The sequence below is a fragment of the Pelophylax lessonae genome (genome assembly GCF_965119305.1).
Source record: "Pelophylax lessonae genome assembly, chromosome: 4".
Lineage (NCBI taxonomy): Eukaryota > Metazoa > Chordata > Amphibia > Anura > Ranidae > Pelophylax > Pelophylax lessonae.
The window spans coordinates 520,958,452-520,985,532 of NC_138771.1; the positions used below are offsets into that span (position 1 = coordinate 520,958,452).

At 37.6% G+C, this 27,081-nt stretch overlaps 1 protein-coding gene across 9 annotated transcripts in view; it reads left to right on the forward strand.

The window, feature by feature from the left end:
* The window catches only part of BICD1 (BICD cargo adaptor 1), a 305,305-nt gene extending 284,035 nt beyond the window's left edge, over positions 1–21,270 (forward strand). For 2 of the 9 annotated variants that reach the window (XM_082256160.1, XM_082256157.1), the window contains 2 exons: positions 14,817–14,889; positions 20,533–21,270. In XM_082256160.1, the coding sequence (XP_082112286.1) occupies positions 14,817–14,889; positions 20,533–20,620 (161 nt within the window). In that variant the 3' untranslated portion in view covers positions 20,621–21,270. Of the gene's footprint in view, positions 1–1,667; positions 1,753–1,790; positions 2,203–14,806; positions 14,890–20,532 lie in introns of those variants that run through there. The other 7 variants (XM_082256164.1, XM_082256158.1, XM_082256162.1 and 4 more) reach the window with 5 other exon arrangements.
* Positions 21,271–27,081: the final 5,811 nt, after the last annotated feature.

The window sequence follows — 27,081 nt, forward strand, 5'->3', positions numbered from 1 at the left end:
GGACACGTCTAAAGGGATGCAGGCCCAGCAGATTTCCTCATTAGTGCCCTGCAGCTGCCACAGCTGACAGATAATTATGAAACCACTCCCATTTGACCAACTCAGCACAGAGGCACAGAGGAACAAACAATGAATTCTTCAGAATAACAAAAGGTATGAATCTGCAACAAAGTTTTTTACAATCCTTGTAATGTACAGAGATCACCCAGAGGGGAATGTTTTTTTCTCAACAAAAGTGGAGTTATGCTTTAAAGCACTTGATGCTTGTGACATGTATGTGTTATACTTTACACAGCTTTGTAATGTTAGATAGTTTAGGAAGAAGTTTAGTGTGAATAGTTTAGGATTAGATAATGCACTCTTTAATCGTTGCTTATAATTATCTTAAGTTAATATCTATTTTCTTTTCTGATAACTGTGCTATAATTTGTGTAGTTTCCAATAAAATTTAACATTTCAGCTTAATTTGTGATACTACCAAGGGGATACTTTTCTGAATTGATGCTAGTTTTGTGAATCATTAAGGTGATTTTCTTTTTTAGCATTCATGCAGCTGGGTGCCTGGGAAAATTACACCATTACATTTAAAATATGTGCCCCATTTTTAATAAATCACCAGGTAATATTTTTTTAGGATGTAACATCCTTTCCTGTGAGAAAAGCAGAACCTTGGTAATAAGTAATTTTATTTATTATTTAGCAAAATGATCAAATCAAAATCAAGTGAAAAAATATATATTTTTAAATATATGCATTATACAAATCGATTATGAATGAATAATAATCAGTAACAGTTTTTTAGGAATACAGATAAAAAAAATATATCTGTGCTTTGGGGAGGTAAAGTTTAAGTACTACTAAACATGTCATATAAAATTCTTTAAAAAATAATGAAAGATTCTTGAAATAAAGCAGGTGCAACAATACCAAATAAGTATAATATGTTTTAAAGCTTCCAATATGTGAAAGTTATTCCAGTGTTTTTTTGTTTTTAAATTTGCATGCAGAGACAAGTAAAAAAAAAATGTTCCGTCACTGCCTCCTGCTTCATTGTGTCAAATTGTTTTAATGTTTTCTGTAAGATAATAGGCTTACTAACGTTATCTTTGCAACTAACTGTAAAATAAAGGGGCAGGCCTTTCTGGCTTAAAATGATGTTTTATTTAATAGGACATGGATGTTTTATTTTCTGTTACCATTTTTGTTTCTTAAAAACAGTTATTGCAAGATTAATGAAACCAAATCATACAACTTTCTTGCAATTTGTAAACTGTTCTATCTGTCTATCTATCTATCTATCTATCTATCTATCTATCTATCTATCTATCTATCTATCTATCTATCTATCTATCTATCTATCTATCTATCTATCTATCTATCTATCTATCTATCTATCTATCTATCTATTAAGAGCATGTTCTCTTAATTATATCTCTTACTTATATTTAATTAGAAAACAGAATTGACTTAATTTTCAGTTTAAAATGTGCTTTAGATCTTTGGAGGTTATATTGGGGCTGCCCCTTTAAAAAAATTGAAATTTTGCTTTTCTTTACTTATTTTAATTTTCAGCATTGAACATGGAATTGCTCAGTTTGAGCATTTCTAAAATTATGATTGATTACCTTTTTTTTTTATTAATATTGGCCTACTGTTTGCCTTTAAAGCAAGAATTGGAATTACACAAGAACTTTGAAGCAGCAGCTGTGATAAAGGGCTCTTGCCAGTGATTACAAAAAGAAATATAGCCCCCAAATACCTGGTAACTTACTACAGGAATTTCATTTCAGCTGCCTGTCTCCTGGATCTGTTCTCCAGAACGTAAAAGTGGGCAGGAGGAACAGTGACCACCACGAAGAGGTGTTGTAAAGACTGGTGACTGAACTAGGTCATATTTTTTTATAATTTTAAAGGCGCTCTCTATTGGTGACTTAAAAATAAAATTGGTGCAATGGACACTTGAAAATATTACATCATCACTCCTCTACTTCTTCAATCAGATTGTGCCTGACAGAAGATCTATATCAAAATTCCTTTTTTTCTCCTGTAATAGCAGCACATCAAATAATTTTTCCAGGCTTAGAAAAATGCAGTCAGTGGAGGCAGACAGGTTAGGAAAAAGCGCAGTAAATGTATATATAAGGGTCTCTGTATCAAAGCAAATTTAATCATCCTGAAATATTTATATCTATATGCATGAAAAAAAAAAAAAACACATAGAATGGTCCTTTCCCGACATACATGTTAAAAGTGTTATTAAATAGCACACACAATTTTTTTTAAATAATAACTATCCACTCCTGGAAAAATATGTTAAGGAACAAATGTTTGAGCCAAACAATTTCTAAACTAGAATTCAGATATTAAAAAAAATCAACGCTAATGTTAAACAAAAAGAATTGCCAATATGGCTTCTGCTATGGCATATCCTATTTAAATGTTAAAAAAATGTGTATGTATATATATATATATATATATATATATATTGTCTGTGTGAAATTTTCAGTAAAGCTCCATTTAAGAAATGTGTAACACATCTAGGGGTTAATCCACACAATTCGAATTTGCAATAAAAATGATTTGAGGTAAACATTTTAAATAGGATAGCAAGTTTGGTTGAGCATTGATACATAGACCCGGTAATATGTAGCACAAATTGTTTTGCAGTTTAAAAAAAAAAAAGTCCAGTTTATGTGTGGGATTTTATTTCTTTTTCTCTAGCACACATTTATGGACTAAATGGATATTTAGAATGGATATTGTTGTTTTTATTTTCTTTTTTTTCTAGAAATTTGCAAAAACTATTACTATTTAATTTTTATTAATTTAAACAAGGCATGCGTGTACCCCTTGGCATTACCATTGTGCCAAGCAGTTTGAAAATATTTTATAATATTTATTTATTTAAAAGATTTATTTAAATTGTGTATTACATTATTGAATATGGAAACTGTTTTTTTTTTTTAACTTTTAAACTTGTATTGCATCTTGCATCTTTGTCCATAAATAGTGAGGAGGGCAGACAGATTATCATTTAGAGTTTCTTGGTGAATCTCACATGTACTGTAAATTGACTATTAAACAAATATTTCTTTAAAGCCACATAGGATGTAAACACACCACCAGGTATATTTCTGCTATGCATTAAAAATAAGAATACATTTTAATTTCCAAAATGACCCTGTATTCCATTTTAAACTGTAAAGGTAAATGCTCTGACTAACAACAGATTGCATTTACGTTTATAAACCAGAGAAGTGTCTTCTGTCCCCTACTCTTTTTTTACAAGTAGTCCCCTATGTGATATAGTTCATATTTTTTCTTGGGGCCTGACTTTGCCCAGTTTTATAGCTAAACTCCACTAAATGCTATTCCCCTGACCACCAGAGTGCTCTTATTGGGCACAGACGCAGACTACTTGTACAGTAGAATGCCACTTGGCATGGCTTATCCTTCATTTAGATTAAATCATTATATGATTGTTGTTATAGGTAGGATTTTGGCATTTGAAACTTTAATTTGCTGCATCTGGTAAACTTTCTGGCATAAATGTGGGTACCTTTAAAGGAAAAGACATTTTCATCCTATCTTGTGTACTCCTGAAACACAAAACTTAAGTGCAGGGATTTTATAAAATATATTATGAATCTAATTGGATTTATGAAGTAAACACCACCTACGGTGAAATTGATTTATTTTGCAAAGCAATCCCATAAATGTTTCAGGGTATACATCTAACAACTATGCAGTAAATGTGACCATTTTTAAAGGACATTTTTGTGTGTGTGTTCATGTGTGTTTATTTTGTTAATACCTGGCTGTAGTATTACATTTTCCTATATTGAATCAGGCTGCAGGTCTTTCTTGCCTCCTTAATTGATACCTTATAAAGGTGCAAGGCAGGTACTGTTTCCATGATACATTTGATGCACCTTCTCTGTTGCCTAAATGCTCTGGTTGTCTCAGCTGCCTCTTGGGCCGTCCTGACATATCCAAACACGATGTAGTTAAGTAGGGTAAGCTGCTGGTTTGTTATTTGCACCATGAATATGGATATCATCTTGAGTTTGATTCATAAGACAATGCAAATAGGTAGAAAAATTATTCAAGTGTCCCATGTGTTTCTCTGGTGCTATTATATTACAGTGTCATAATACCTCATGGCCGGACATCAAGTGGTGTTTTTTTGGACAGACAAAATTGGAAATGCTGTATATATTTTACAAGCTAGTAAAAACAAAACTGAATGCAACAAATACATTCAATTTTGGCAAGCCTTAACTGGCATTTTACTCTTCCTTATAGCATTATCTTTGTAATGTATTTGTCACACGAAACAAGAGGTCCTATACCCTCCTCTCCAGAAGTCTGTGTGTCTTCTGTTTCCCCTCTGTTCCAGTGCTGCAGCCTCCATCAGTCTCATCGGCATTCAGCACTTCTGGAATTGGGATGGTGTCCTTTGTCATGTGGTTCCTTCCTGTGACTCCTTAAATCACTGCTGAGTCCTCTAGTGACATAGGGGTCAGAGAGTTGAACCATGGTGGAGTATAGGAATTCTTCTTTCGTATGGCTCTTTCATCTTGATCTTTTGCATCCATACAGGGTAGCTTTCAAAAAGATAACAAGCTGCTTGGGAGGAGGGTCAATTCATAGAAAATGCATAAGCATTCCCCAGCACTTAGTCCATAGCAGTTAACCAAAAAAGGGTCCCAAGGAATACCAGTTTCTTACTGTTAAAAAACATAGGTATCTCTTGCATATGTTTGGAAACATATTTTGAAGATCAATGTGATGCTAAAATCTGCTTTATGGGCGCATTTTGGATTAAGCAGGAAAGAGTTAAAAACCTGTGTTAGGTTTGTATTGATGTCAGGATTGGAAGGAATAGAAAATCTCTCCAACAGGGTTAGAACTTTTGACAACGCCTTCCTGACCTGGTGACAACCACTCCCCTGTTTCTTGTGTGGGTGTCACAGGGACAGGACGTGAACATAAATTTCTCCAATGGGGGTCATAGACATAACTACTTACAAAAGAGAGAAAAGGAGGCGCAAGAATAAAGATTTCTGTCAGGTAGTTATGTCTATGACATCCAAACAACTTAATCACCCAAGCGCTCACTCCAATGGGAATAACAGGCGTGCTGCTCTCCTCAGGCGGGGAACTCCTATCAGAAGTACATACAAAAGATAGAAAAGGAGGCGCAAACAGCTGGTGCATTACCCGTTGGACACCTTAAAATTTTTATTAAATAGCCAAAAACATACTCACAGATATGAAGAACATTTATCGCATAAATTGAGTCCTCTACATGTGGAGGTAAATGGCCCTATCGTTGGACTGCTGACGTGTTTCGTCAGAGCTCTGAGGAAGGGAGCGTGTCTCCCGAAAAGCAGTCCAACGATAGGGCCATTTACCTCCACATGTAGAGGACTCAATTTATGCGATAAATGTTCTTCATATCTGTGAGTATGTTTTTGGCTTTTTAATAAAAGTTTAAGGTGTCCAAAGGGTAATGCACAAGGTGTTTGCGCCTCCTTTTCTCTCTTTTGTATGTACTTCTGATAGGAGTTCCCCGCCTGAGGAGAGCAGCACGCCTGTTATTCCCATTGGAGTGAGCGCTTGGGTGATTAAGTTGTTTGGATGTCATAGACATAACTACCTGACAGAAATCTTTATTCTTCCCCACTCTATCAAATTTAAAAAAAATAATAATAACAATGGCTACAGTTAGGTTTTAAGAGCAAGTGTATCTGGTGGTTACCACAGGTACAGCAATACATTAAAGATCCAGACTCATCCAGATAGGTCTCAATACACATGATAGCAGAAACTACTTTCAGCGCACGAAAAATATTCCCATGTAGTCTTTTTGTCTGTATTTATGTGGAATGATCTCTGATTCATTGTTTGTTCATTTTTTTAATAATTTGCTATTTTAAAGGGACATACCATGTAATATATCAATAAATAAAAAATGCATTTTTACATATTTTTGTTCTGATCTTTTAATAATCTTTTTATACTTTTTAATGTGTTAAAATATTGATGTTATTATGTTTTACTATTCTCTGAGTAAGTCACCTACATCCATTGATCAAAGGCACCTTCATCCCAGAAAAATAGGATTTTTTGAAGGAATAATGAAGGAGGGATTTTAATGGTGCCACAACGCATAGATTTTTATAAAAACATTTTTATTTAGATCCAAATTTAAAAACACATGGGGCATACAGTTGCTCCCCAATAGAACATTTTATAAGGAATTTTTTCCCACACACAAGATGCATACATATACTGTAGATACTATGTCAATCACAATAATTTTGCTCAACATGTTTTACTTTTCTGCTTCTTCAGGAGCTGTAAAGCATGTGTAACTACAAAGAAACAAGTACAACAATATTGCATTTGTTTCTTTGTAGTTATTTGATCAAGAAGAAAGTGACCGCACTCCGAAGTGAAAATCAAACAGGAGTGTATTTATTCCAACATCAAAAATAGGCATCAAACTTCAAACTGTGAGACATGGGACAATAGGTAGACGCGTTTCAAGACTAAGACTGTCGCTTACTCATTACCAAGTTTCTTTGTAGTTACACATGCTTTACAGCTCCTGAAGAAGCAGAAAAACATAACATGTCGAGCAACAAGCATTGCGATTCACATAGTATCTATATGTATGCATGTTGTGTATGGGAAAAAAATGTCTTTATAAAATGTTTTATTGGGGAGCAACTGTATGACCCATGTCTTTTTAAATTTGTATCTAAATAAAACTGTTTTTATAATAATCTATGTGTTGTGGCACCAATGAAATCCCTCTTTTAAAAATGTTATTATGTTATAGGTTGTTGTTAAACCTTTATGTGTTTGTGTGGCTTAGGTTTTTTTGGTTAATAGAATGTTGTGCCAAGTTTATAGGATAGTAGTTATGAAGATCATAAAATTATTTTTCAGTTTGCTGCACTTTGCCATATTGCACTGTTAAAGTGGATGGATATCAGCTTTTTATAAAAGTTTTTTTTTTAATTTTAATGGCCAGAAATAACATTTAAAAGAAAATATTCCTTGGTGTATTCTCTCAAAAATAAATAATTTTATGAGACATAGGTATACCCTGTGTTTAATGTTTATTTGTGAAAACAAAATTGTAAATACCAAATATAAAATATCAGTTAAAAATAATACCTTTAAAAGGTAAGATAGTATTTATCCAAAGGCAATCATTTTCCCATTTACAAAAGACCTATGTTTTTTGTAAGTGGTAAGTGAGAATGTGTAAATGGGGCCGAAAAAGTGAAATTGGTGTGTAAGGCCTTGTCTTAAACAACATAGAACGCTTATATTTTTCTGCAACAGGGGTATAGGGGAGCTTGAATTTAGAAAATAAAAAAAGTGAACTTAGCATTTAAATTAGTCCTATTTGCTGCCCTATAAATATAAAAAAAAGCAAAAAATCCTCCAAACAAGAGAAAATAGGTTAATTTTGAAAATAAAAAAAAGAATGCTAAATGTTTTTAAAAATCATGAAAAAATGATTAAATTGCTCTATAATAGAAATAAGTCAATCACATTATTCTTATCAATATTGGCATTTCAATGCTTTAGAAGAAAAAGTTACAAGGTAAAGATACTTTGTAATAAAAATATAAAAACAAAGTTAAATTTAACCTTAAGGCTAAATTTACAGGGTCACATTTTCATGTGTTTTTTTAAGTGCTTTTTGGAGCAGAATTGCACGTTTTTCAACTAAAAGGTGCAGGGCCATGCGGAAGAAGTGATGAAGAGCTTCTGTTTGAGCATAAAATGCACAAGAAAACTCTTGAAACTGCTCAAAAAGGTCATGCCGTGCTTTTAAGACGTTTTCATTGAAGTCTAAGAGGACAAAAGAACTAAATTCTGCCTGAAAAGCAGCTCATGCACTTTTTTGAGCTACAGGCCTTTTGCTTGTAGCAAAAGGCCTGTCACTCAAAAAAGTGAAGTAACATGTCTTTAGATGTGAACAAGGGCTATTGAAAACAATAGGTTTCACCTTGTTGAGCACTTTTGATCTTTCAGCTACAAGCTACAAAACACTCAAGTGAGCGTCTTGTTGCTTGTAGCAAAGCGTCCCTCGCTCAAAGAATTACATGAGCTACTTTTCAGGCAGAATTGAGCATTTTTGTCCCCATCGACTTTAATGTAAACACCTGAAAAGCATGACATTAGCTTTTTTTGAGCATTTTGTTCAAGGTTTTGTTGCATGTTTTCTGCTCAAATAGCAGCTCTCCAACCCTTTTTCAGCAGCACTCCACACCTTAGTTTAAAAAACACCTGAAAAAAATACCTGACAAAAGCTGCAAAAACGTTCAAATCTGCTCCAAAAACAACATACTTGGAAAAAAAAAAAAATGTGACACTTAAGTATGAATGTAGCCCTAAACAAGCTCCCAAATTACCCAGATAGCAAGCAATTTTTCTGTAAAATGGAAAATGTCTTGCTAAGCTATTGCTAGATTTGCCAGGATTCACGAGCTTGTTGCACAATTGCAGCAAGTCTGCATTGCATGACTCCAGATTGACTTTCTTTGGAAACATTATGCAAGTCTGCTGCAAGTTCTGGTTCAGTTATGTTGTGCTATAGTCATCCCACCACAGGGGTCACTGTGACTTGCTGAGCTCTTGCTGTAGACTCACCAATGCAACTTATCTCCTGCTACAGACTTGCCACGCAAATTTGCTACAAATTGGAAAAGTGTCAACTGGAACTTGCGCTTCAAGTGCTCTTCAAATGTACAACTTGTCAATGAAATTGTGTAGCAAGTTAACAGAGTTACAATTCAACACTGCCACAAATTTGTGGCACGTTAACCTTACCATCTGGGCAGTACAGATGGGCTCGGGCGTGTTCGAGTCCTCACGTGCAGAATACATTTTAAAAGCACAGTATTGGTATCCAATAAAATTGAAAATTTGTCCAAAATTTTTTTCTGTTTTGGATAGAATGAGGAAGGAATGGACCCCCTGTCAGGTGTTTCTGCTTTCCAGGGCTCCATTACAGAGTTTTACCCTCACTTGTCCCATGCCAATAGTTTCACCAGAAGGAAAGTGAAGTAGTGGGTTTAAGCCTTCATCTACTTTACTAAACAAAAAAAAAGGTTTCTGTGTTGCTGTTAGAAATTTACACGAACTTCCTGTCCAGGACAGGAAGTGAGGAGAAATCTAGTACTGTATCCATCTGGCTTTACTGAGTTTTCATGTGCAGTTTACAACTAAATATTGACATGTGTATTGTAATGGTGTAGCAGAGCAGAATCCATGTCCAAGATGGGTATGTTTGTATGTGAATGCTGCATATATTGTATTTATAACAGGGATTTTTGCCCTATTACAAAAAACTGAAATGGATCCATAATATATTGTCTTTCTCCAGATAGCATCCAGTTCTTTTTATATTGTATAACAAAGTGGCTCCCATCAACACTCTTGAATTAATTCCTGCTTGTAAAATAAGTAAAAAAAAATACTAACTACATTAACACTGTATATTATAGAAATGAATCCTAAGTTTACATTTTGGTATTGCCATTGTCTCTGACTATAACTGCCTTCACTCCATTGACTTGTGTACTGTGTATGTACTGTATCTCTCTCTCTCTCTCTATCTCTCTCTCTCGTGCAACTTCTTTTGAAAAGCTGAAAATACTAATTGCTTGGCAGTCATGGTGACCCTCTTCTTCACTGCATAGTGAGATGCCGTACATAGTATAAGTGTGCAGCTGTAATCTCCCAAATCATGACATGTTCAATTAAAGGCTTGCATTTTTCACTCAGCCCCCGTTCACATTGGTGCGACATGTCATGGTATTTGACAGGTCAATTTACATGACATGTCGCAGCCTATTGCCGGCAATCACTCTGTTCAAATTGGTGCAGTGCCGTTTTTGCGGTGCCGCACTGTTTAAAATGAATGTTTCCTGCACTACTTTTGGGGAGTTCAGGTGCGACTTGAATAGACATCTGTGCATGAAGTTGCACAGATGTCTTCCAAGTGGCACCTGAAGTTGCACTGACATGCGGCTTTGAAATTGTGTGATTTCAGATGAGGTCACACGATTTAAAAGCCGCAATGTGAAGGGCAGCTTACTCCAGAGAACCTGTGTTTGCTTTGGACAACCAATCATGTGCAGAACAATTCATGTGTATCTAAAGCCAATCTGTTAAAATTCTGAACATAGAACATATTACAACAGAAAGTGAAGAGGAAATCTCTCCAGGAAATCTGTAAAAGATGACACCTGAACAGTTGTTCCCATTGGAAGCTTTAGTAGGCTTAGTGAAAAATAGGTTCTTTTAGTAAACCAGCCTCAGTAAGAACTGAAGTTGGAGGATCAGCTTGACAGCCTGTTGTCTAGTATTTTTTTAAACTGATTAGTAAATGCATCCTAGGGGTTCTTATATGTTTCCTTAAATCTAAACAAATGTTATGCTTTCCATTTTATTGTGTATTTGTAAGCAGTTGCACTTGCCCATTCTAACCTCTCTAATGCCATCTGCTGGTAATCCCAAGGTGCTGCACTGCAAAGTACACTGCAGAAAAATTAACTAAAAAACCTATAACCTCTGTTCACAAATTGGCCACTCTATACTTCTACAAATAGGGTATAAAAGTGATAATAAATGTGCTTCAGTAGTGTTACATATCGTATGCAACTATTTGCTTTTAACCACTGCATCTACTAACTATGGGAAAGATTTATGTCATTTTTATTGTTTTTTTTTTACTAGTAATAGCGATTTTTTGGCGGGACTGCGACATTGCGGTGGACAGATTGGACCCACTGACTGACATTTCTGACACTTTTGGGGGGACCAGTGACATTACTACTGTAATCAGTGCTAAAAAATATGCACTGTTACTGTAATAATGATACTGGCAGGGAAGGGGTTAACAGTGTTGGTGATCAAGGGGTTAAAAGTGTTTCTAACTGTGGGGGCGTGGCTTGTGGAATGACCATAGAGACCTGTGTTCCTATGTAGAAGGATCACAGGAGCTCTGTCATCATTCCAGGGAGAAGAACGGTCAGCTGTGTTTACAACAGCTGCCCATCCTTCTCTCTCAGTGGGGAACGATCACGGGTGTCAGGCGGCAATCAGAGCTGGCTGACCCCTGCATCGGCTTCCCCGCAGACGAGCGGGGGCGGGAGCACGCCACCGGCGACGCACGCTCGCCCCTACCTGCAGATGCGTAATCAACGTAGCCCTACATCGGTTTGCCTCGGAGAGCCACACTGCCACAGTAAATAGACGGTGTGTGGACGGCAACCGGTTAAATGACAATATCATGAATATACAGTATACATATTAGTGCTAAATGATATGTGAACAGAGCTTTATGCTTTGAAAGAATGTAATACTCAGAAAGTATTGAAGCAAAGGGATTGATATGATAACCCAGCAACTAGCACTTTCAGAAAAGGTCAGCGATTGCAGCCTCATTTTATTTCTTACAATATGATTTCTTTAAAGCCCAACAGTGCGAAAAAAAATGATCTCTTACCAAGGGGCTGTGCCTGCACTGAAAGGTTGAATTGCTAATTTTCTCTAGGGGAGAGGAGAAATAGGCCCCATCCCCATGATCCAGAAGTGGACTATCCCTCGGGGTCCTCATCTCTAGAGAATGAAAGGTTTATTTTAAAAGTAAATTATGGGGTTGATTTACTAAAACTGGAGAGTATGGAATTCTGGTGCAGCTGTGCATGGTAGCCAATCAGCTTCTAACTTCAGCTTGTTCAATTAAGCTTTGGCAAAAAAAACCTGGAAGTTGAATGGTTTCTATGCAGAGCTGCACCAGATTTTTCACACTCCAGTTTTAGTAAAACAACCCCACTGTATCTTTTCAGTTTTTTCCGTTTGCCGTCCTTGCTAATCTTTCCTGTCTTTCAGATATAAAAGATTAGCTCTTGGTCATTTTTGTCCCAGGACATTTTATCACTTTTCGCACATTTTCGCACCTGACCAACTTTACCAAATATGGCATTTCTTTGTATGATGTAGAACAACTTCAGCTTGTGACATTCTGCACAATTTTAACTAATTCTATTTTTGAGCATCACTTGAAATGGAAAAATTATATCGCAGTTTAGCATAATTTCAATTATTAAAAGATAACAATTTAGTTACCTGTTATCAGTAGAAGCGTGTGCACTCAGGTTGATGAGTAGAAGGATTATTTTCACTTGGTCGGTTGAAAAAGTATTTTCAGTGGAGAGAATTTTATAATCCTGACCAGTGTTTTAGAGATTTACCCTCAATATCTACCCTGTGAATTTTAAAGCCTAACTGAACTCTTAGTTTAAATCTGCTAAATACATTCCAGGTGCCTCAAAACAAAAGGTGTTCAATGACTTGCAGATCAATTTCTTAAAGCGGAGCTCCACCCAAAAGGGGAAGCTCCGCTTGTTCCACTGCCACATGTGGCACTCTTTGGGGGGCAGGGGGGACTGAGTACCTGGTTTTGACAGGTACCCGCTACCACTTCCTGGTAAGATCGCTGCACGGCGTTCTACGTCATGTCCGGCCCCTCCTCCTTCCTCCCGCTGCCTTCTGGGACCTGTGTGTGTCCCAGAAGACAGCGGGACCATTCAGAAAGTGCACGCACAGTGGGAAACCGGCTGTGAAGCTTGAAGGCTTTACTGCTGGTTTCCCTTACTTGAAATGCCGGTGCGCGCACCCGAAGCCGATGGGCAAATAGGCTCAGGGTGTCAACATTGCGGGATCCCTGGACAGGTAAGTGTCCTTATATTAACCACTTACTGCAAATCGACGTAGCCCTACGTCGGCTACAATAAGTGGCTATACTGGGGTGATGCCTACAGCTAGAGGCATCATCCCGGCACCATTTTTTAGAGCCGGCCGTCAGCTTTCAGGCAGTAATGACCGATGCAGCTCGGGAGCCACTCGATCGTTACCCCAGCGAGCTGGAGGGAACGCCCCCCCTCCCGCCACCTTCCGCGGTTCTGCCCGGGTCTCCCGTCCCACCTGGTGGAAGTCCTGATAATAGCTGGATTCAGCTTTGATCGGGTCTCCGATGACGTAACCCAGAGGCGGCGTCCATGACGTTACGTCCAGGTTACTCGGCTGCTAAAGGCGCCAAATTTAAAAAGTGACTATATTCAAAAATGCAGTTTTTGGCATTTTGAATACATTGAAGTACAGTGGAGGGGTCAAGGGTCTTTTAGACCCCCGATCCCTCCATAAAGAGTACCTGTCACTGCCTATTGCTGTCACAAGGGATGTTTACATTGCTTGTGACAGCAATAAAAGTGATCAGATTTTTTATTTTTTTTAAAAACTATATATAGGAAAAAAAGGGAAAATAGGGAAAAAAAATTTAACCGCCCCCGTCGCCGTGAGCTCGCGCACGAAAGAAAACGTATACGGAAGTCGCACCCACAAATTAAATCGCTGTTCAAACCATACATGTGATGTATCGCTGTGAACGCCAGAGCGAGAGCAATAATTTTAAAAAAAGGCCTACTCTGTAACTCGAAACTGGTAACCATTAAAAAATTTTAATGCGTCGCCTATGGAGATTTTTATTGACCGTAGTTTGTCACCATTCCGCGGGTGTTTTAAACCGTAACATGTTGGGTATCTATTTACTCGGCGTGACATCATCTTTCACAATATACAAAAAATGGGCTAACTTTATTGTTTAGTTTTTTTTTAACTGCAGTGAAATTAATTTTTTCCAAAAAAATGGCGTTTGAAAGACTGCTGCGCAAATACCGCAAGACAAAATATATTGCATTGACCACCATTGTATTCTCCAGAGTCGTTGCTAAGAAATATATATATATATATATATAATATATATATATACATATAATGATTGCAGTTTCTAAGCCTGTCCCCTGTCAGAATGGTATACAGAAATGCCTCTTCTCTCTGTGTGGAAGCAGTGGTTTCTCTGTCTGAAGAGGTGTGACACCCCCCCCCCCCCCCACACACACACACACACTAAAGGCCCGTACACACGTACCGATCGTCGGCATACAAACGTCGGCGGACGAAAGATCTGCCGATTGTACGCGTGTTAGTATGGTGCCTCCGACAGCTGTCTGCGCACAATCCGCGGACAAAAGTCTTTCTTGCAAACATGAAAATTTGTGTCTGCGGACACCAGAACGGACGATTGTTCGCCTGTCAGTACAGAATTCGGCCGACAGACCGCAGATTTGCAAGACTGGGCATGCTCAGAAAATAAAAAACACAGGGAAAGTTAACCATTACATGACATCACTTCTGCAGTCAGCTGAAGTCTGCAGACAAAATTCTTGTGCTGTCCTTGTGCTGTCTTTGCACTTTTCAACAGACACCGACATCCCGGGGAGAAAAGACGAACATTTGTATGACGACGATCTGCGTGTGTGTACGGGGCTTAAATCAGAGAGAGATTTGAATGAAGGGAGATTTGCTTGTTGGAGAAATCCAGCTCTGATCACAGCTTCCAAAGAGAGAATAAGGGCCCTTCTCTGCAGCATGCTGACAGGGAATAGGCTTTTCTACTCAGGCTGTGGCTGCTTGCTTTCTAAAGACAACCAACTTTTAGATTTGGTTTTGATGTACCAGGAAAGTATTTATCTGATTTAAACTGAAAGTTCAATTAGACATTAAAGAAACTGAAAGTGGTTAAATGTTACATATGTTTTCCTTAAGTTGCTTTACCATGTCTTATAACACTTATGTACTGCAGTGTTCTCCTCTTTTCCATATAACCATGGATTGTGCTATCTCTTTGTACATATTTCTAATTTATCAGTTTCTCGTAGATTGTCAGCAGCCTGCTGCCTCACCGCCACAATGTTCACAACTAACTCAACGGCTAGACTGTCTGCCTGCCAGGTAACTTCCAACTAACCCTTACTGCCATGCCTCTTTCCAAACTTGCTTGCTGCATGCTTAGTCTGTCTGTTTGTCTTTAGGCTAACTTAATTATTGTCCTCTGTCCTCTGTTTTTCCAAAAACAGTTAACACATTTAATGCATGTAAAAAAAAAGAAGACATTTTTGCCTTCATATAAACTAGTCTACATGGATTAGCAAATCCAGACAATTTTTCAATAAATTGTAGTTGTCTTTAAAAGAACTTGAAAAATTCTGAAAACATACTGTATATTTAATGTTGACTATTTTACAGGTAAATTGGATGGAAAAAAATAGTGCAAATAAAGAAATGTGGGCCTCTAGGAATTTTTTTGGCATACTGTGCAAGTATATACAGCATATTTGCACATTATGGCGGACTTACCTAGCAAATTGATCCATTCCAGCACTGCAGTGTGCACGTTATCTTCCCTTGCCAGTTCTTGCAACTTCAAGATAAAAACCCACGACTGTATGAATCTTGGGAGTGCCGTGAAAAGAGCCTTACCCTAAAACAGAGGTGTCAAACTGCGGCCCTCCAGCTGTTGCAGAACTACAAATCCTATGAGGCATTGTAAAGCTAACAGCTAAAAGCGTGATTCCCAAAGGCAGAGGCATGATGGGACTTGTAGTTTAGCAACAGCTGGAGGGCCACAGTTTGACACACCTGCCCTAATGCATAGAGGGAGGTGCTTCCAAAATATGCATGCCAAAAAACCACCAATGAAAAAATGCACCTACAAAGGCTACCAATTTCAATACAAAATTGCATTTGCTGGACATACATATGACAATCGACAATGGCAAAGATGGGGAACCCCTTCCTCACATATACCCCTTGGGGAATATCCTCCCCTCAACCCTGGTAAACCGATGTTGATCCTCCCTTCCCTTCCCCTGCCCCCCCCCCCCCCACCCAACACAACCCACCCCACTCTAATCCCCTAAGGTTGCTGGCCCCTAGAGTGGAATGGGTTGTGTTGGGTGGGGGGCCAGGGGAAAAAAAGGGAGGATCAACATTTGCTTACCAGTGTGAAAGGGAGGATATCCTCAAGGGGTGTGTGGGGAAGGGGTTCCCCATCTTTGCCATTGTGCAATAAATACACTTTTGTATTGAAATCAGTAGCCTTTGTAGGTCCATTTTTCCTTTGGTGTTTTTCTGGCAGTGTTTGCACCTTCACCTTTTTTCTAAGTTTGGAGTCTTCGGCATCTTGATTGGCCAGGATGGCGCCATTCCTGCACATGTGCATTATTTCATCCTAGAATAGAATAGTGTCAGAAGTGTACATTGAGCTGCCCATTTGCGGCTCACTTTTAACTCTGAAAGGCAGGGAGAACAAGACAGAAGGGACTTAAACTGGCCATAGGTGGTTTGAATCTCGGCCAGTTCAGCATAAAGTGGCCAAGATTCAAATCATGTATAGGCAGGCTTAATGTATTAATTGATCGATCAACTTGTCTACAACCAGCCTGCGGGAATTTACATGCAATTACATGCTGGTATAGCCGTTAGCAATAATCACTGCCCACCCCCACACCGGGGAATACAATGGTTTGGCGGGAGAGATTTTCCTGTCAACACTATGTTGATGGGTGAATCGAGCAGGAAAGGCTTGATTTACTAAAGCCTAATAGGCTGTTCACATTGAAAGGGATTTGCACTTTGCAAGGGAATTTTCCCTGAGCTTGGTAAACAAGGTGACTTTCATAATCCAAGCACATTCAAGTAAAAATGCTGTTTTATTTATTTTTCCTTGCATGTGATTGGGTATTCTTTGCAAAGTGAATTTTCACCACATTCGCTAAGAAAACAGAAAATACAAAGTGAGCAGCCTATTTGCTTTTAGTAAATCAACCCCACAGAGTCTCTTCTGCCATAAAAAGCCTACCTGTCATAATTTTTTAAAAACAGGGTTTACTTTCCCTTTAAAGAGACTCTCCTGAAATAGTTTTTCTACAAAATAAAAATCATCATATTAAATGCTGCCAGGTGTGTTGGATTCCTGTTTCCCCCAGGTGCACTGTGGTTCCTCCCACCACCTGCTACATTACTACTGTGCTCTATAATGATAGCTCCTGGCAGATGGGTTTATAATATATTCTTTTAGTATTGGGTAAACCAGGACAGAGTTTTTGTTAGGTTTTACCTTTTGCCTGTGCCTTCATATGGAGAATTTTCACTCACTTATTATCTATCTCATTACCATTATATATACAGGAAGTAGGGGGATTTTCTATAATTCCCTGTCCTGTCTGACGTCCATGAAATAAACAGGAAATATGGAAATTTTCTTCTACTTCCTATTTTGTCCAACAATCCTCAAACAGACATATTGGGGTGATTTATAAAAAAAATAAATAGATTGTTCACTTTTCAGGGAAATTGCCCCAGAGCTTAGGGAATGTGGTGAAATTTCACTTTGTAAAGAATACCCAATTACATGAACGGACAGTAAAAAAATAAAAATAAATACATTTTTGCTTGCATTTGATTGCATGATTGAAATCAGCAGAACTTCACTTCATTCAGTAAGCTCTGTGGTAACTTCCTTTGTGAAGTACAAATTCCCTTGGAAAGTGAACAGCCTATTTGCCTTTTGTAAATTAGTATATACATGATATGAGGAGAACAGTTGAGATTGTTTGTATTTCTTTTTTTTCTTTTAATTAGTTTAGAAATGTTGATGGTTTTTGAGTCTTTTGTTTGCTGCTATGTTTGATTCTATCCAAATTATTGCTGGTATTTACAAGGATTATCGATTTTTTTTCTCTGGAGAAAATTTTACAAAAATGCTACAACTGCATTGAAATGAACAAACATTTTCCATTTTCCAGCTATTTAAAGCCTAAATTAAAGCTTAAAAAAAATCAGAACAAGAGATATTACTTACTATTAATTTGATATGACCCTTGTGCTACCTGCTCTTGCATTAGTTGAAATCTTCCTCCTCCAATCCCCCACCCCTGCCGTCAAAATTTTCCAGTGCAGCTTCTATTAGTGAAACATGGTCTATGATTGGAGGAGGCAGGCCTCTCAATAATCCAACCTGTTCTTCATTTATAGATCAAGCTTCATTCATAGAAGCTATCGTACGGCTTCTATGATTGGAGGAAGTGGATTAAAAGAGCAGGCATAGAGGGCACTCTTGTCACAGATCCATTGGCTCTAATAATCCTCCCCGCACTGCAGGAGGAAGATTTCAACTGATAGAAGAAAGTAAGAAATGTCGCTTGTTGTGTTTTTTTTTTGGACTAAGCTTGAAAATCGAAATACAAATAATTATCTCTTTATTATAATTAGAACTAAAAAAGAAAATAATTTCTAATTTGAATGCCTGCTGTCCAGGCCTACTTGCAATACGCGCACTATACTCCCTCCCTTCTTCCAGGAGATAGTAATTGTTTCGATTTTCAGACAATAAAAAAGTGAGCAGACTTGGCTTTCATAGAAGAAGAGTATGCAATATGCTGTGTAAAGTATGGAATAATGATCCTCATAGTAGGGTCATCTATACACTTTTACAAAAACATTATTTAAGATTTATGACAAATTGGATTTCAAGGCAGGGGTTCGGTGCTAGGTTTAATTTTTTCTTTTGGATTTGAATTTTGAATTTTAATCACAAACATTTTAGTTTTGGTAAGAGAAGTTTTGGCATAAAAATAACAGCAGCTGGCTCGCATCTACTCTTTCCAATATCTGTGGTTAACATGGACTGCTGTGTATTTTCAATGATATGGCTCCCTCTAGTGGAAAATGCAGAAGCAGCAACAGAGAAGAACTTTTAAAGCCCAGCTATAGGAAACTTGAACATTTTCCCTTGCAGTGAGGCTGCACTCACACTGTAGTGTGAAAACTGCTTGTTTAGGTTTAGGGGGCGTGGAAAAAAAGAATGGCTTGCCCGATCCTCCATCCTCTAAGCTGCTAGACTGGTACCTGCTGCATTTTTCCCAGTGCTGCAGTTGTCTTTGGTTCGGACATAATCAAGACCAATGCAGGGTCCATAGCATCCTGCATTGGATGCTGGGAACCACTGCACCAATAGCAAGCATCCCCACACCAAGAACATGCAATACCCTGATTCCAAGACCAAAAGAAAACCCCCTATGTTATCAAAAATGATGCATAGTTTTTTCCATGAACAGATAGTAATGATTGCTTACGTTAAAGCTGAGGTTCAGATCAATGAAAAACCATTGGGTAGTTGTTGTTATTATTAATAAATGAAGTCAATTTTAAATAGACCTAGTATAAGTATATATCTGTATATCGGCTTCCTCTAATCCCCTGCTCAGTGATCTGAGTGAGTCATGCTGTGATAGAAATGCTCTGAACATTTTGGGGGAGTGGGGATAACACATACAAACTGATCTGCTTACGTGGGTTCCAAAGGCAAATACCTATAGGTACATTTTGATAATAAACCAAATTAAATATTTTTTAAAAAATGTGTTTGTGTGTGGCTAGCTTTATAGAGGTACCCAACCCCATGGTGGTTGGTTATTTGGTGTTTTAAGAGAAAGCATGATTTAGTAAAGTTAATCTTATATGGGTAAGGCTTATTTTTGAGGTTTATTAAACTCCAGGCAGATAAAAAATATCTATGAATGCAAATATGTATTTATTAAAAAAAATAAATAAAATACATTTCTGATTTTGACTTAATGTAGCCCCCGTACAGCAGCACTGAGACTGGGAAAGGGAGGGGCGGTACTTGGGTAAAATGTTCTCCATTGACATGTAATAATAAAAAAAAAAACTCATCAGTATATTGCTGCTCCTTCACTGTCCAATCGCTGGCTAGGAGCAGGGAGGTGACCTCGCTGTCTTGATTAACTGCAGCCCAGATAACAAGCAATTAAGCTGCAAGTTTGAAAATTACTTGCTAAGCTATTGCTAGACTTGCCAGGCTTCACAATTTTTTTGCACAATTGCAGCAAGTGCGCATTGCATTATTATTATTATTATACAGGATTTATATAGCGCCAACAGTTTGCGCAGTACTTTACAATGTGAAGGAAGACAATAAAGTTACAATACAATTCAAAACAGGAGGAACTAGAGGGCCCTGCTCGTTAGAGCTTACAATCTAGATGACTCAAGATCAACATTCTTTGCAAAAATTCTGCAAGTCTGCTGCAAGTTCTGTTTCAGTTATGTTGTGCAATAGTCATCCCACCACAGGGGTCACTGTGGCTGAATTTTCATGCTGTAGACTTGCAGAGCTCTTGCTGTAGACTCACCACTGCAACTTTGCTCTTGCTAGAAACCTGCCACTCAGATTTGCTACAATTTGGAAAAGTGTCAACTAGAATGTGTGCTTCAAGTGTGCAGCAAGTTAACAAGACTTACAATTCCACACTGCCACAAATATGTGATAAGTTATCCTTGGAAAAGTAAAAACGTCAGGCCACCAGCCTAGTTTTCCAGTACAGTAGGGCTGTTTAAATTCTGGAGCTGCATTGACAGAAATATAATTACCTTGGGGGATAGGACAGTTCCAATATACAGTAGTTATTTAGCTGTTTGCCTGGAGTTCAGACCTAGTAGCTGTTAGTTGTCTAAAGTGGTTTTTTTTTTTAGGTTAATAAACATATGTATTCCTTTTCTTTTATCTTCCAGTCCTAATCTAGCACTCCAAGGGGAAGAACATTCCAGATCACAGTGTGCCCCACTCAACTGTATTTCTAAAATGCCCCCAGATCCATAGACTTCAGCGGAGATGCTATAACAGGACTTTCTAAAGAAGACATCGCTCGACAGGCGGTCAGTTCTGGAGGTGTCCGTGCCGCAGAAAATGTGGACACTTAACACCTCAATATGCAGAGACCTGGTTTATACCAAGAAAAGAAAAGCACAGAAAACTGGGAATCTGAAAATCAGCTGATGAGAGGACAATATAATGGCATCTTCACGTCTGATGCTGGCCATATGGGAAAAATCCAAGATGGTACCCTCCATGTTACACACAGTGTTTTGGGATGCTGAAAACCAATATATGGAGCCGCATAAGTACTTACCTAACTTAACTTAGGCCATTCATGAGATTATATTGTGTTTTATTGTCATTGAGAGCATGCTATTTATTTTTTTATATATAATTTTGCACCTTTTTTGCTGTGTGCTGAATACTGAATGAAAGACCTGTACATTGGGTGTCTCTGTAAGGCTAGGGCTTAGGTAAGGCACTTTAGGTGACAGCAGATTAGCCAAATTGGATAAAGCTGTGCAGAGCATGCATGGATGGCGGTATAAAGCAGAGTTATAAAGTGTTTGGGTGGCCAAACACAGAACTGGTCTCTGCCACTGTCTCTGTGACCACACAAAAAAAATTGGGAAGGCTTTCCTTAGTAGGTACAGACACAGTGAAAACCTGAAAGAGATTGTTATCCTTTCCTATTCTGCAATACTATAAAACAAAGACTAGGCTGAAGTTGTGATTTAAAGCTGAACGCCAGCCTTCCCTTAAGTCCTGCACTGTTGTACAGGCTCCTCTCATGTACTGAAATTGCTTACTCTGATTTCACTGCACACTATGAGTTTCTCACAATGTGCATTATAAGCTGCAGCAAGTCAGTGAGAGCCTGCCTTATTTCCTGGCTAGTGGATGTCCAATATCACCAGCCCTTTCTTCCCAAGCCTAACCAATCCTTTATATTGGTTGGATTTCAGTCTGTCTAGGAGCAACCACTCATCAGACTGACATCCACCCATCAGGGCATTTTGATATTTGTCCAACTCCTCCCGGGAGTCAATCCACTGCTTACATCAGGGCTGAAGTTTCAGGACGTTGTGAACAGCACCCTGCCGCCCCTCCAGCTATGATCTGCCCACATAACATAGAGAAGCACAGAGACCCAGCGATGACCTCACTGGGACTAAAATAAAGTATGTCTTGAAAAAAGAAAGGTTTAAAAATGTCATTCGCATTTTGATCAGAGGGGAGGGAGGAACCAGAAAATGCAAAATATAAGCAGATTAAACCTCGGCTTTAATTATAATTTTCATTTGTTACCTGTTAGAGAAAACAATATGTTCATTCACATCCAAAAAACATAAAATATTCATCAATCAAAGTATATTTTCTAACAGAGCTGGGTAGGGTTATAACAACTGCTGTGGTTTTATTGTTGTGTTGGTGTCATCTGTGACCCTAATTTATGGATCTCAGTGTCACCAGGACTAGAAATGAGGGAAAATTTTCCTAATGGACCCAACAGTAGCAATTAAGGGTGGCTTCATTCTGATCCTGCAATGTACCCGTGGTTTTTGTGCATTTACGCAGGTCATTTGGTGTGCTTTCAGAAAGCTTTCACTAAAACCATGGGACATAATAGAGGTCTATAGAAGCCCAGCTAACCCACACGAAAACTGTGGGTACACTGCACTGGCCAAAACACAGTGGGGGCAGTGAGAAAGCACTATAGAGCCTAACAAAGGCTCTGACCCTTCCCCATGCTATTCATATTGAATTTATAAGATCTGGCTGGAGCTATGCTTTAAGCAAATATATCTTGATATATATGTGCCTTGATGGAAGAAACAGAAGTCACGCAGTAAAGCATAAACATATAGTGATTGTTAAAGAAATTAAAATGTACAATATCTAAGCCAAAACTTTTTTTTTTTTTTTTAGTTTTGGATAGAGTGGTGAGGAATTAGAACCTCTATTAGGTTTTTATTGCTGTCTGTGTACCTCCTCAAAGATTCAGCCTCCCTATTTGTCCTGATGACCATGGGACTTTAAAGCCCATTGACCTGGGTGTACCAACCCATACACTCATGCAAAGGGCAGCTTTCAGCCACTTTGGATGCACAGGTGTTCCGTGCAGGGGCATGCAGGCAGCCTGTTGAAATTAATGACAGGTGTCAGCTGCATAGATCTGCACAGACCTCCACATGCATCCTCCAGTGCAAATCTGTGCAGGTCCGATGCACAAATCAGGGCTCAGACAGACTGTGTTCTAATCTGTGCACCAGACCTGCATGGATGTGCACTCTGGGATGCACGTGGTGGTCTATGCATGTCCATGCAACCAGCTGCCTGTCATTGGTTTAATCATGCTATCTGCATGCAAGTGCATGGATGAATGCATGGATGCAAGTACATCCCAGGTGGCCGAAGATGGCCTTGTGTTCCGATTGGTACATCCATAGAAATGAGGCCTTAGTGAGTGAAAAATCCCACATTTTAAATTTACACCAGAAACAAAAAAGAGGGGAAGTCTTCCAATGGGGACACTTGTTCCAGTGATAGCTGTTGAACATAGGATTACCCTTGCTTTGAAGACATCTTCCCTCACTTCCTATCGTGTCTACTGAATAAGAAGAGAAAGCAAATCTTTCCAATGGGAAACAGACACTGAGCCCTTCCCTACTGTATCCACAACTAAATAAAAACCTTTGGGCTTTACAGTAGACATACTCCAATGATCTCAACAGGTATCAGATGAGCACTAACTCAGTGGTGTAAAAATATCCTTTAAATATATTTTTTTTTTTCATTTTTTGCCTAAGCCTAGTTTACACTGACAAGCCATTGATGAGTACATTTTGTTTAATATAGTCTACTACATATTCGTGCGTTAACTAAACACTGATCATTTTTCACAGAGTTTTGTTTGCTTCAGGAGAGTTGGATATAACTATAGATTTATTTTTAAATCGTGAATGGTTTCTTTGGCCCAAGTGTGGTCTTTATTGGTCAATACAAGTTTTTTTTCGGGTGGAGTGAACTAGAATTTCACTATTGTCCTATTTGGTCAAAGCACTGGTTCATTCATGCACTTGTTCTATTTATTTTTAAATAGTTGGACAATAAACAAAATATATTGCTAGAGTAAAAAAAATCTAATGTGTTTGGTCAGCCATGGTGGCCAGATCATTGGGGAGCAACTGGACTTATCCAGATCATTGGGGAGCAACTGGACTTATCCAGATCATTGGGGAGCAACTGGACTTATGGGCAGGTAAGCCTTCATTTACCTCTGTTGGCTAATAACTAACCAGGAATGGGTTAATTCCATCAGGGAAAAGCTGAAAATATTAAATAAAGAGGATTCTCCAGTCTGTGGGGTTTAAGGTAATTTTTTTTACATATTTCGCTTCAATTTTTTTATGTCTTTCGCTTAGTGATTTTTGATCAGTAGGTGAGGGGCTGACAGATAACTTATTATAGTGTGTATTTTAAAGCACACTCTGCTTAAAGCCATCCAAAATATTGATGCAATAAACATTCCACGGAGCATTAATAAAAAAAATTGGAGTAAGGGCTGATAGTCATTATGGTTTGGTTGCTTCGAAAGCCATAGATTTGTAGAATAGATCTTATATAATTGACCTCATTTGTTGGCTTTTAATATATTCTATTAGCAAAGTACAAGTGGGCTGGCTTTTAAACACGGGTGCAGACATTGGAACCCTGGCATCCTACCAAAAGTGAGTTATTACATTTAAGTAGATAGTTCACCCTGATACTTACCTTCCCTATGCTCTCCCATAGCACTGTCCGAGTGCCAGAGCCCTAAGATAAAAGCCATGTGTAAGCTGTAAGTAGGACCATCCCCCTCCACGTAACAGTGGCTGATTGGCCACTGAGGTTCCCAGCACTGCATCAAAGGAGGAAACAGAGAAGGCCACATTATCCCCCATACCTGGAAGTACTAAGTATTTCTAATGCCTATAGCAGGTGAAAAAACAGATGGAGCAAACACCACAAAAGTATCAGGGAAAGGTGAAGAGAGCTACGGTGGGAGTTTATCACTTTGCTCTAAATGCGCTAAAAGATAGGTGTTGTTTAAACATTAAAAATATTTTTATTGTGTTAAAATTTTTAAAAGGAGAGTCCACACGTTTTTTGCACAGTTAGGTCTTCCATATTACCATGAAAATGAAATTGTCAAATAAAATCACATTCAACGTGATAGCTTTTTCTGATAAATATTAGTCAACATATTGAATTTATTAGACCATATACTTTCCATATGCTGCCATATGGAAACATAATATAAGAATGCCTAGCAACTTCTATTATCAGATTTAATTGGTAAAAAAATGAATTGGACCCTATCTCCCTCATCATTACATTACATCTGCAACAAACATAAAATATAACATTTATATTAAAAAATACAAGCTATCCATTATTATTATCAATTAATTTTAAGTTGCTAAAGTACAAAAATATTAGGTTAAGGACAGGTGTAAGAATAGGTTGTAAGGAATAAGTGCTAACAGGTGTCTGAAAAAGTGGGAGAGTGCACCGACAGTAAATGATTTTTAAATGAAAAAAGGTGCTTTATCTTCCAGGACAGAGTCTTTTTGCCTAATTCTTTAAACCGTGACAGCATTTAGACATGCTAAAGTTGCCTTTAAAGTCATATTATCATATAGGAAAGTCTACTTTAGCATGTCTTAAGTGATATTGCAGTTTCATGAATCAGGATCTTTGTATTATTATGCATTTGGTTGTGATGACAAAGGGGAGTTTTGCTTGTTGACACTAAATATAATTTGTGGGTCATTGGTGAATGCTAATATGCATTTGTATTAACCCTAGCTTGGTCAAGGATAGATCTATGCAATTAGCCCCAAAGTGCAGTTTAGCCTTTTTTTCTGTGTTGTCTGGTACTACTAAATTTTAACATTATTAATAACAAAGAAAGTAAATTTTTTACTACAAATTGCAATTCTCAATGTAGACTGTTGGTGGAAATAACGTAAGTCAGTACTGCTTCCTGATTTGACTTTTTGTTAAACATTTCAGTTAGGCTTTTCTTATTCACTTTGAACAAAAAATACAAACATAAACATATTTTAATCAGTTTTTTTTTCTGGATGCTTGGGCAAAAAATGCTTAATTAGACCAGCTGCCAGTAAAAAAAAATAATAAAAAAATAAGCAGCACTTACTGTTTTACTCACCTCTTCTAAAGCGCACAGACTCACCCAGTCACAGACCCAGTGCCAGCCCTAAAACAGATCTCCTAATAAAACCTCTATACATTTTCATTAAAACTATTTAAAGGCCAAATTTGAGATTTTGAAATATTGTAAAAAAAAAAAAAAAAAAAACCTGGCACAGTTTTTTAGCCTCCCTGACGCGCTCCTCCAAAGGTTCACGGATTGTGGTCCATCGAAGATCCTTTACTGCCCAGTTTTCACTCAATCTACTTCCTGTGAGCCCAGGCTGTCATGGACACACCCCTTGGGAGTGTTATCACACCCTCTGAGCACACAGTACTATTCACACATCACAATGTGGAACACCCACTGCCCAGGTAAGAAGGACCCATTATGCCATAAGACTGGCTGGCTGGAATTACACTTATGGCAAAGCTGGGGATGTGCTTGAAGCAAAATATGCAATGTGATCTGTTTAGAACTATTAGTATGGAAATAGTCCTGGACTCAGCAAAAAGGGTTTACTAAAGGATTACTTTTTTACTTATCGTAGTGAAGCAGCTATCCAAACATGTGCAAAGGAATTTCCTTTATCATCTGCAAAGACTTTATGTACATAACCAGAAACATTGCTTTTGCATAAGCTAAAGTTTGAATTCTTTATTCAAACTTTTAACAAAAATAATTGAGAGCAAGTAATATGTACCGCACCATTTTAAAGACAGCCATATTTATTTTTTGTTTTGTTAAGTTATATTCCATAAGTATTATTGACGTAATATTACAGTAAAACAGAGCACACTTGGGGCTATTTTGTTTATAAGTTTATCCTTCTATTGCAGAATATTCTAGTTATATTTTATTTGATACAAAAAATATTTGTTGAAAACTTGAAAGATTTTACTCTGTTCTTTGTATGTTTTTTTTTTTTGTTGTCATCCAGCTTTTCTTTCAAGTAATTTATTTTTCTGTATTCATTTATTTAATAATTTATCATTCATAGCCATTTTGATAAGGAGACCAACCTTCAACCTTTTTGTTTAATAATGTTTCTGATTTCTGTGATTAATTTCAGATCACTTAGAATTAATAATTTAAATTATTTTTTATGCTTGATATGTAGTAAAAATGTTTTTTTTTAAATTTCAGCATTGTTTTAATAATTTTTAGGCACTTGTGTCAGTCACCGCTGTTTTATTGCAGGTTTACAAGAAAGGTACAAGTTTTTTTATTTGCAATACCTCATTTAATTTCACTAAATAAATTATTT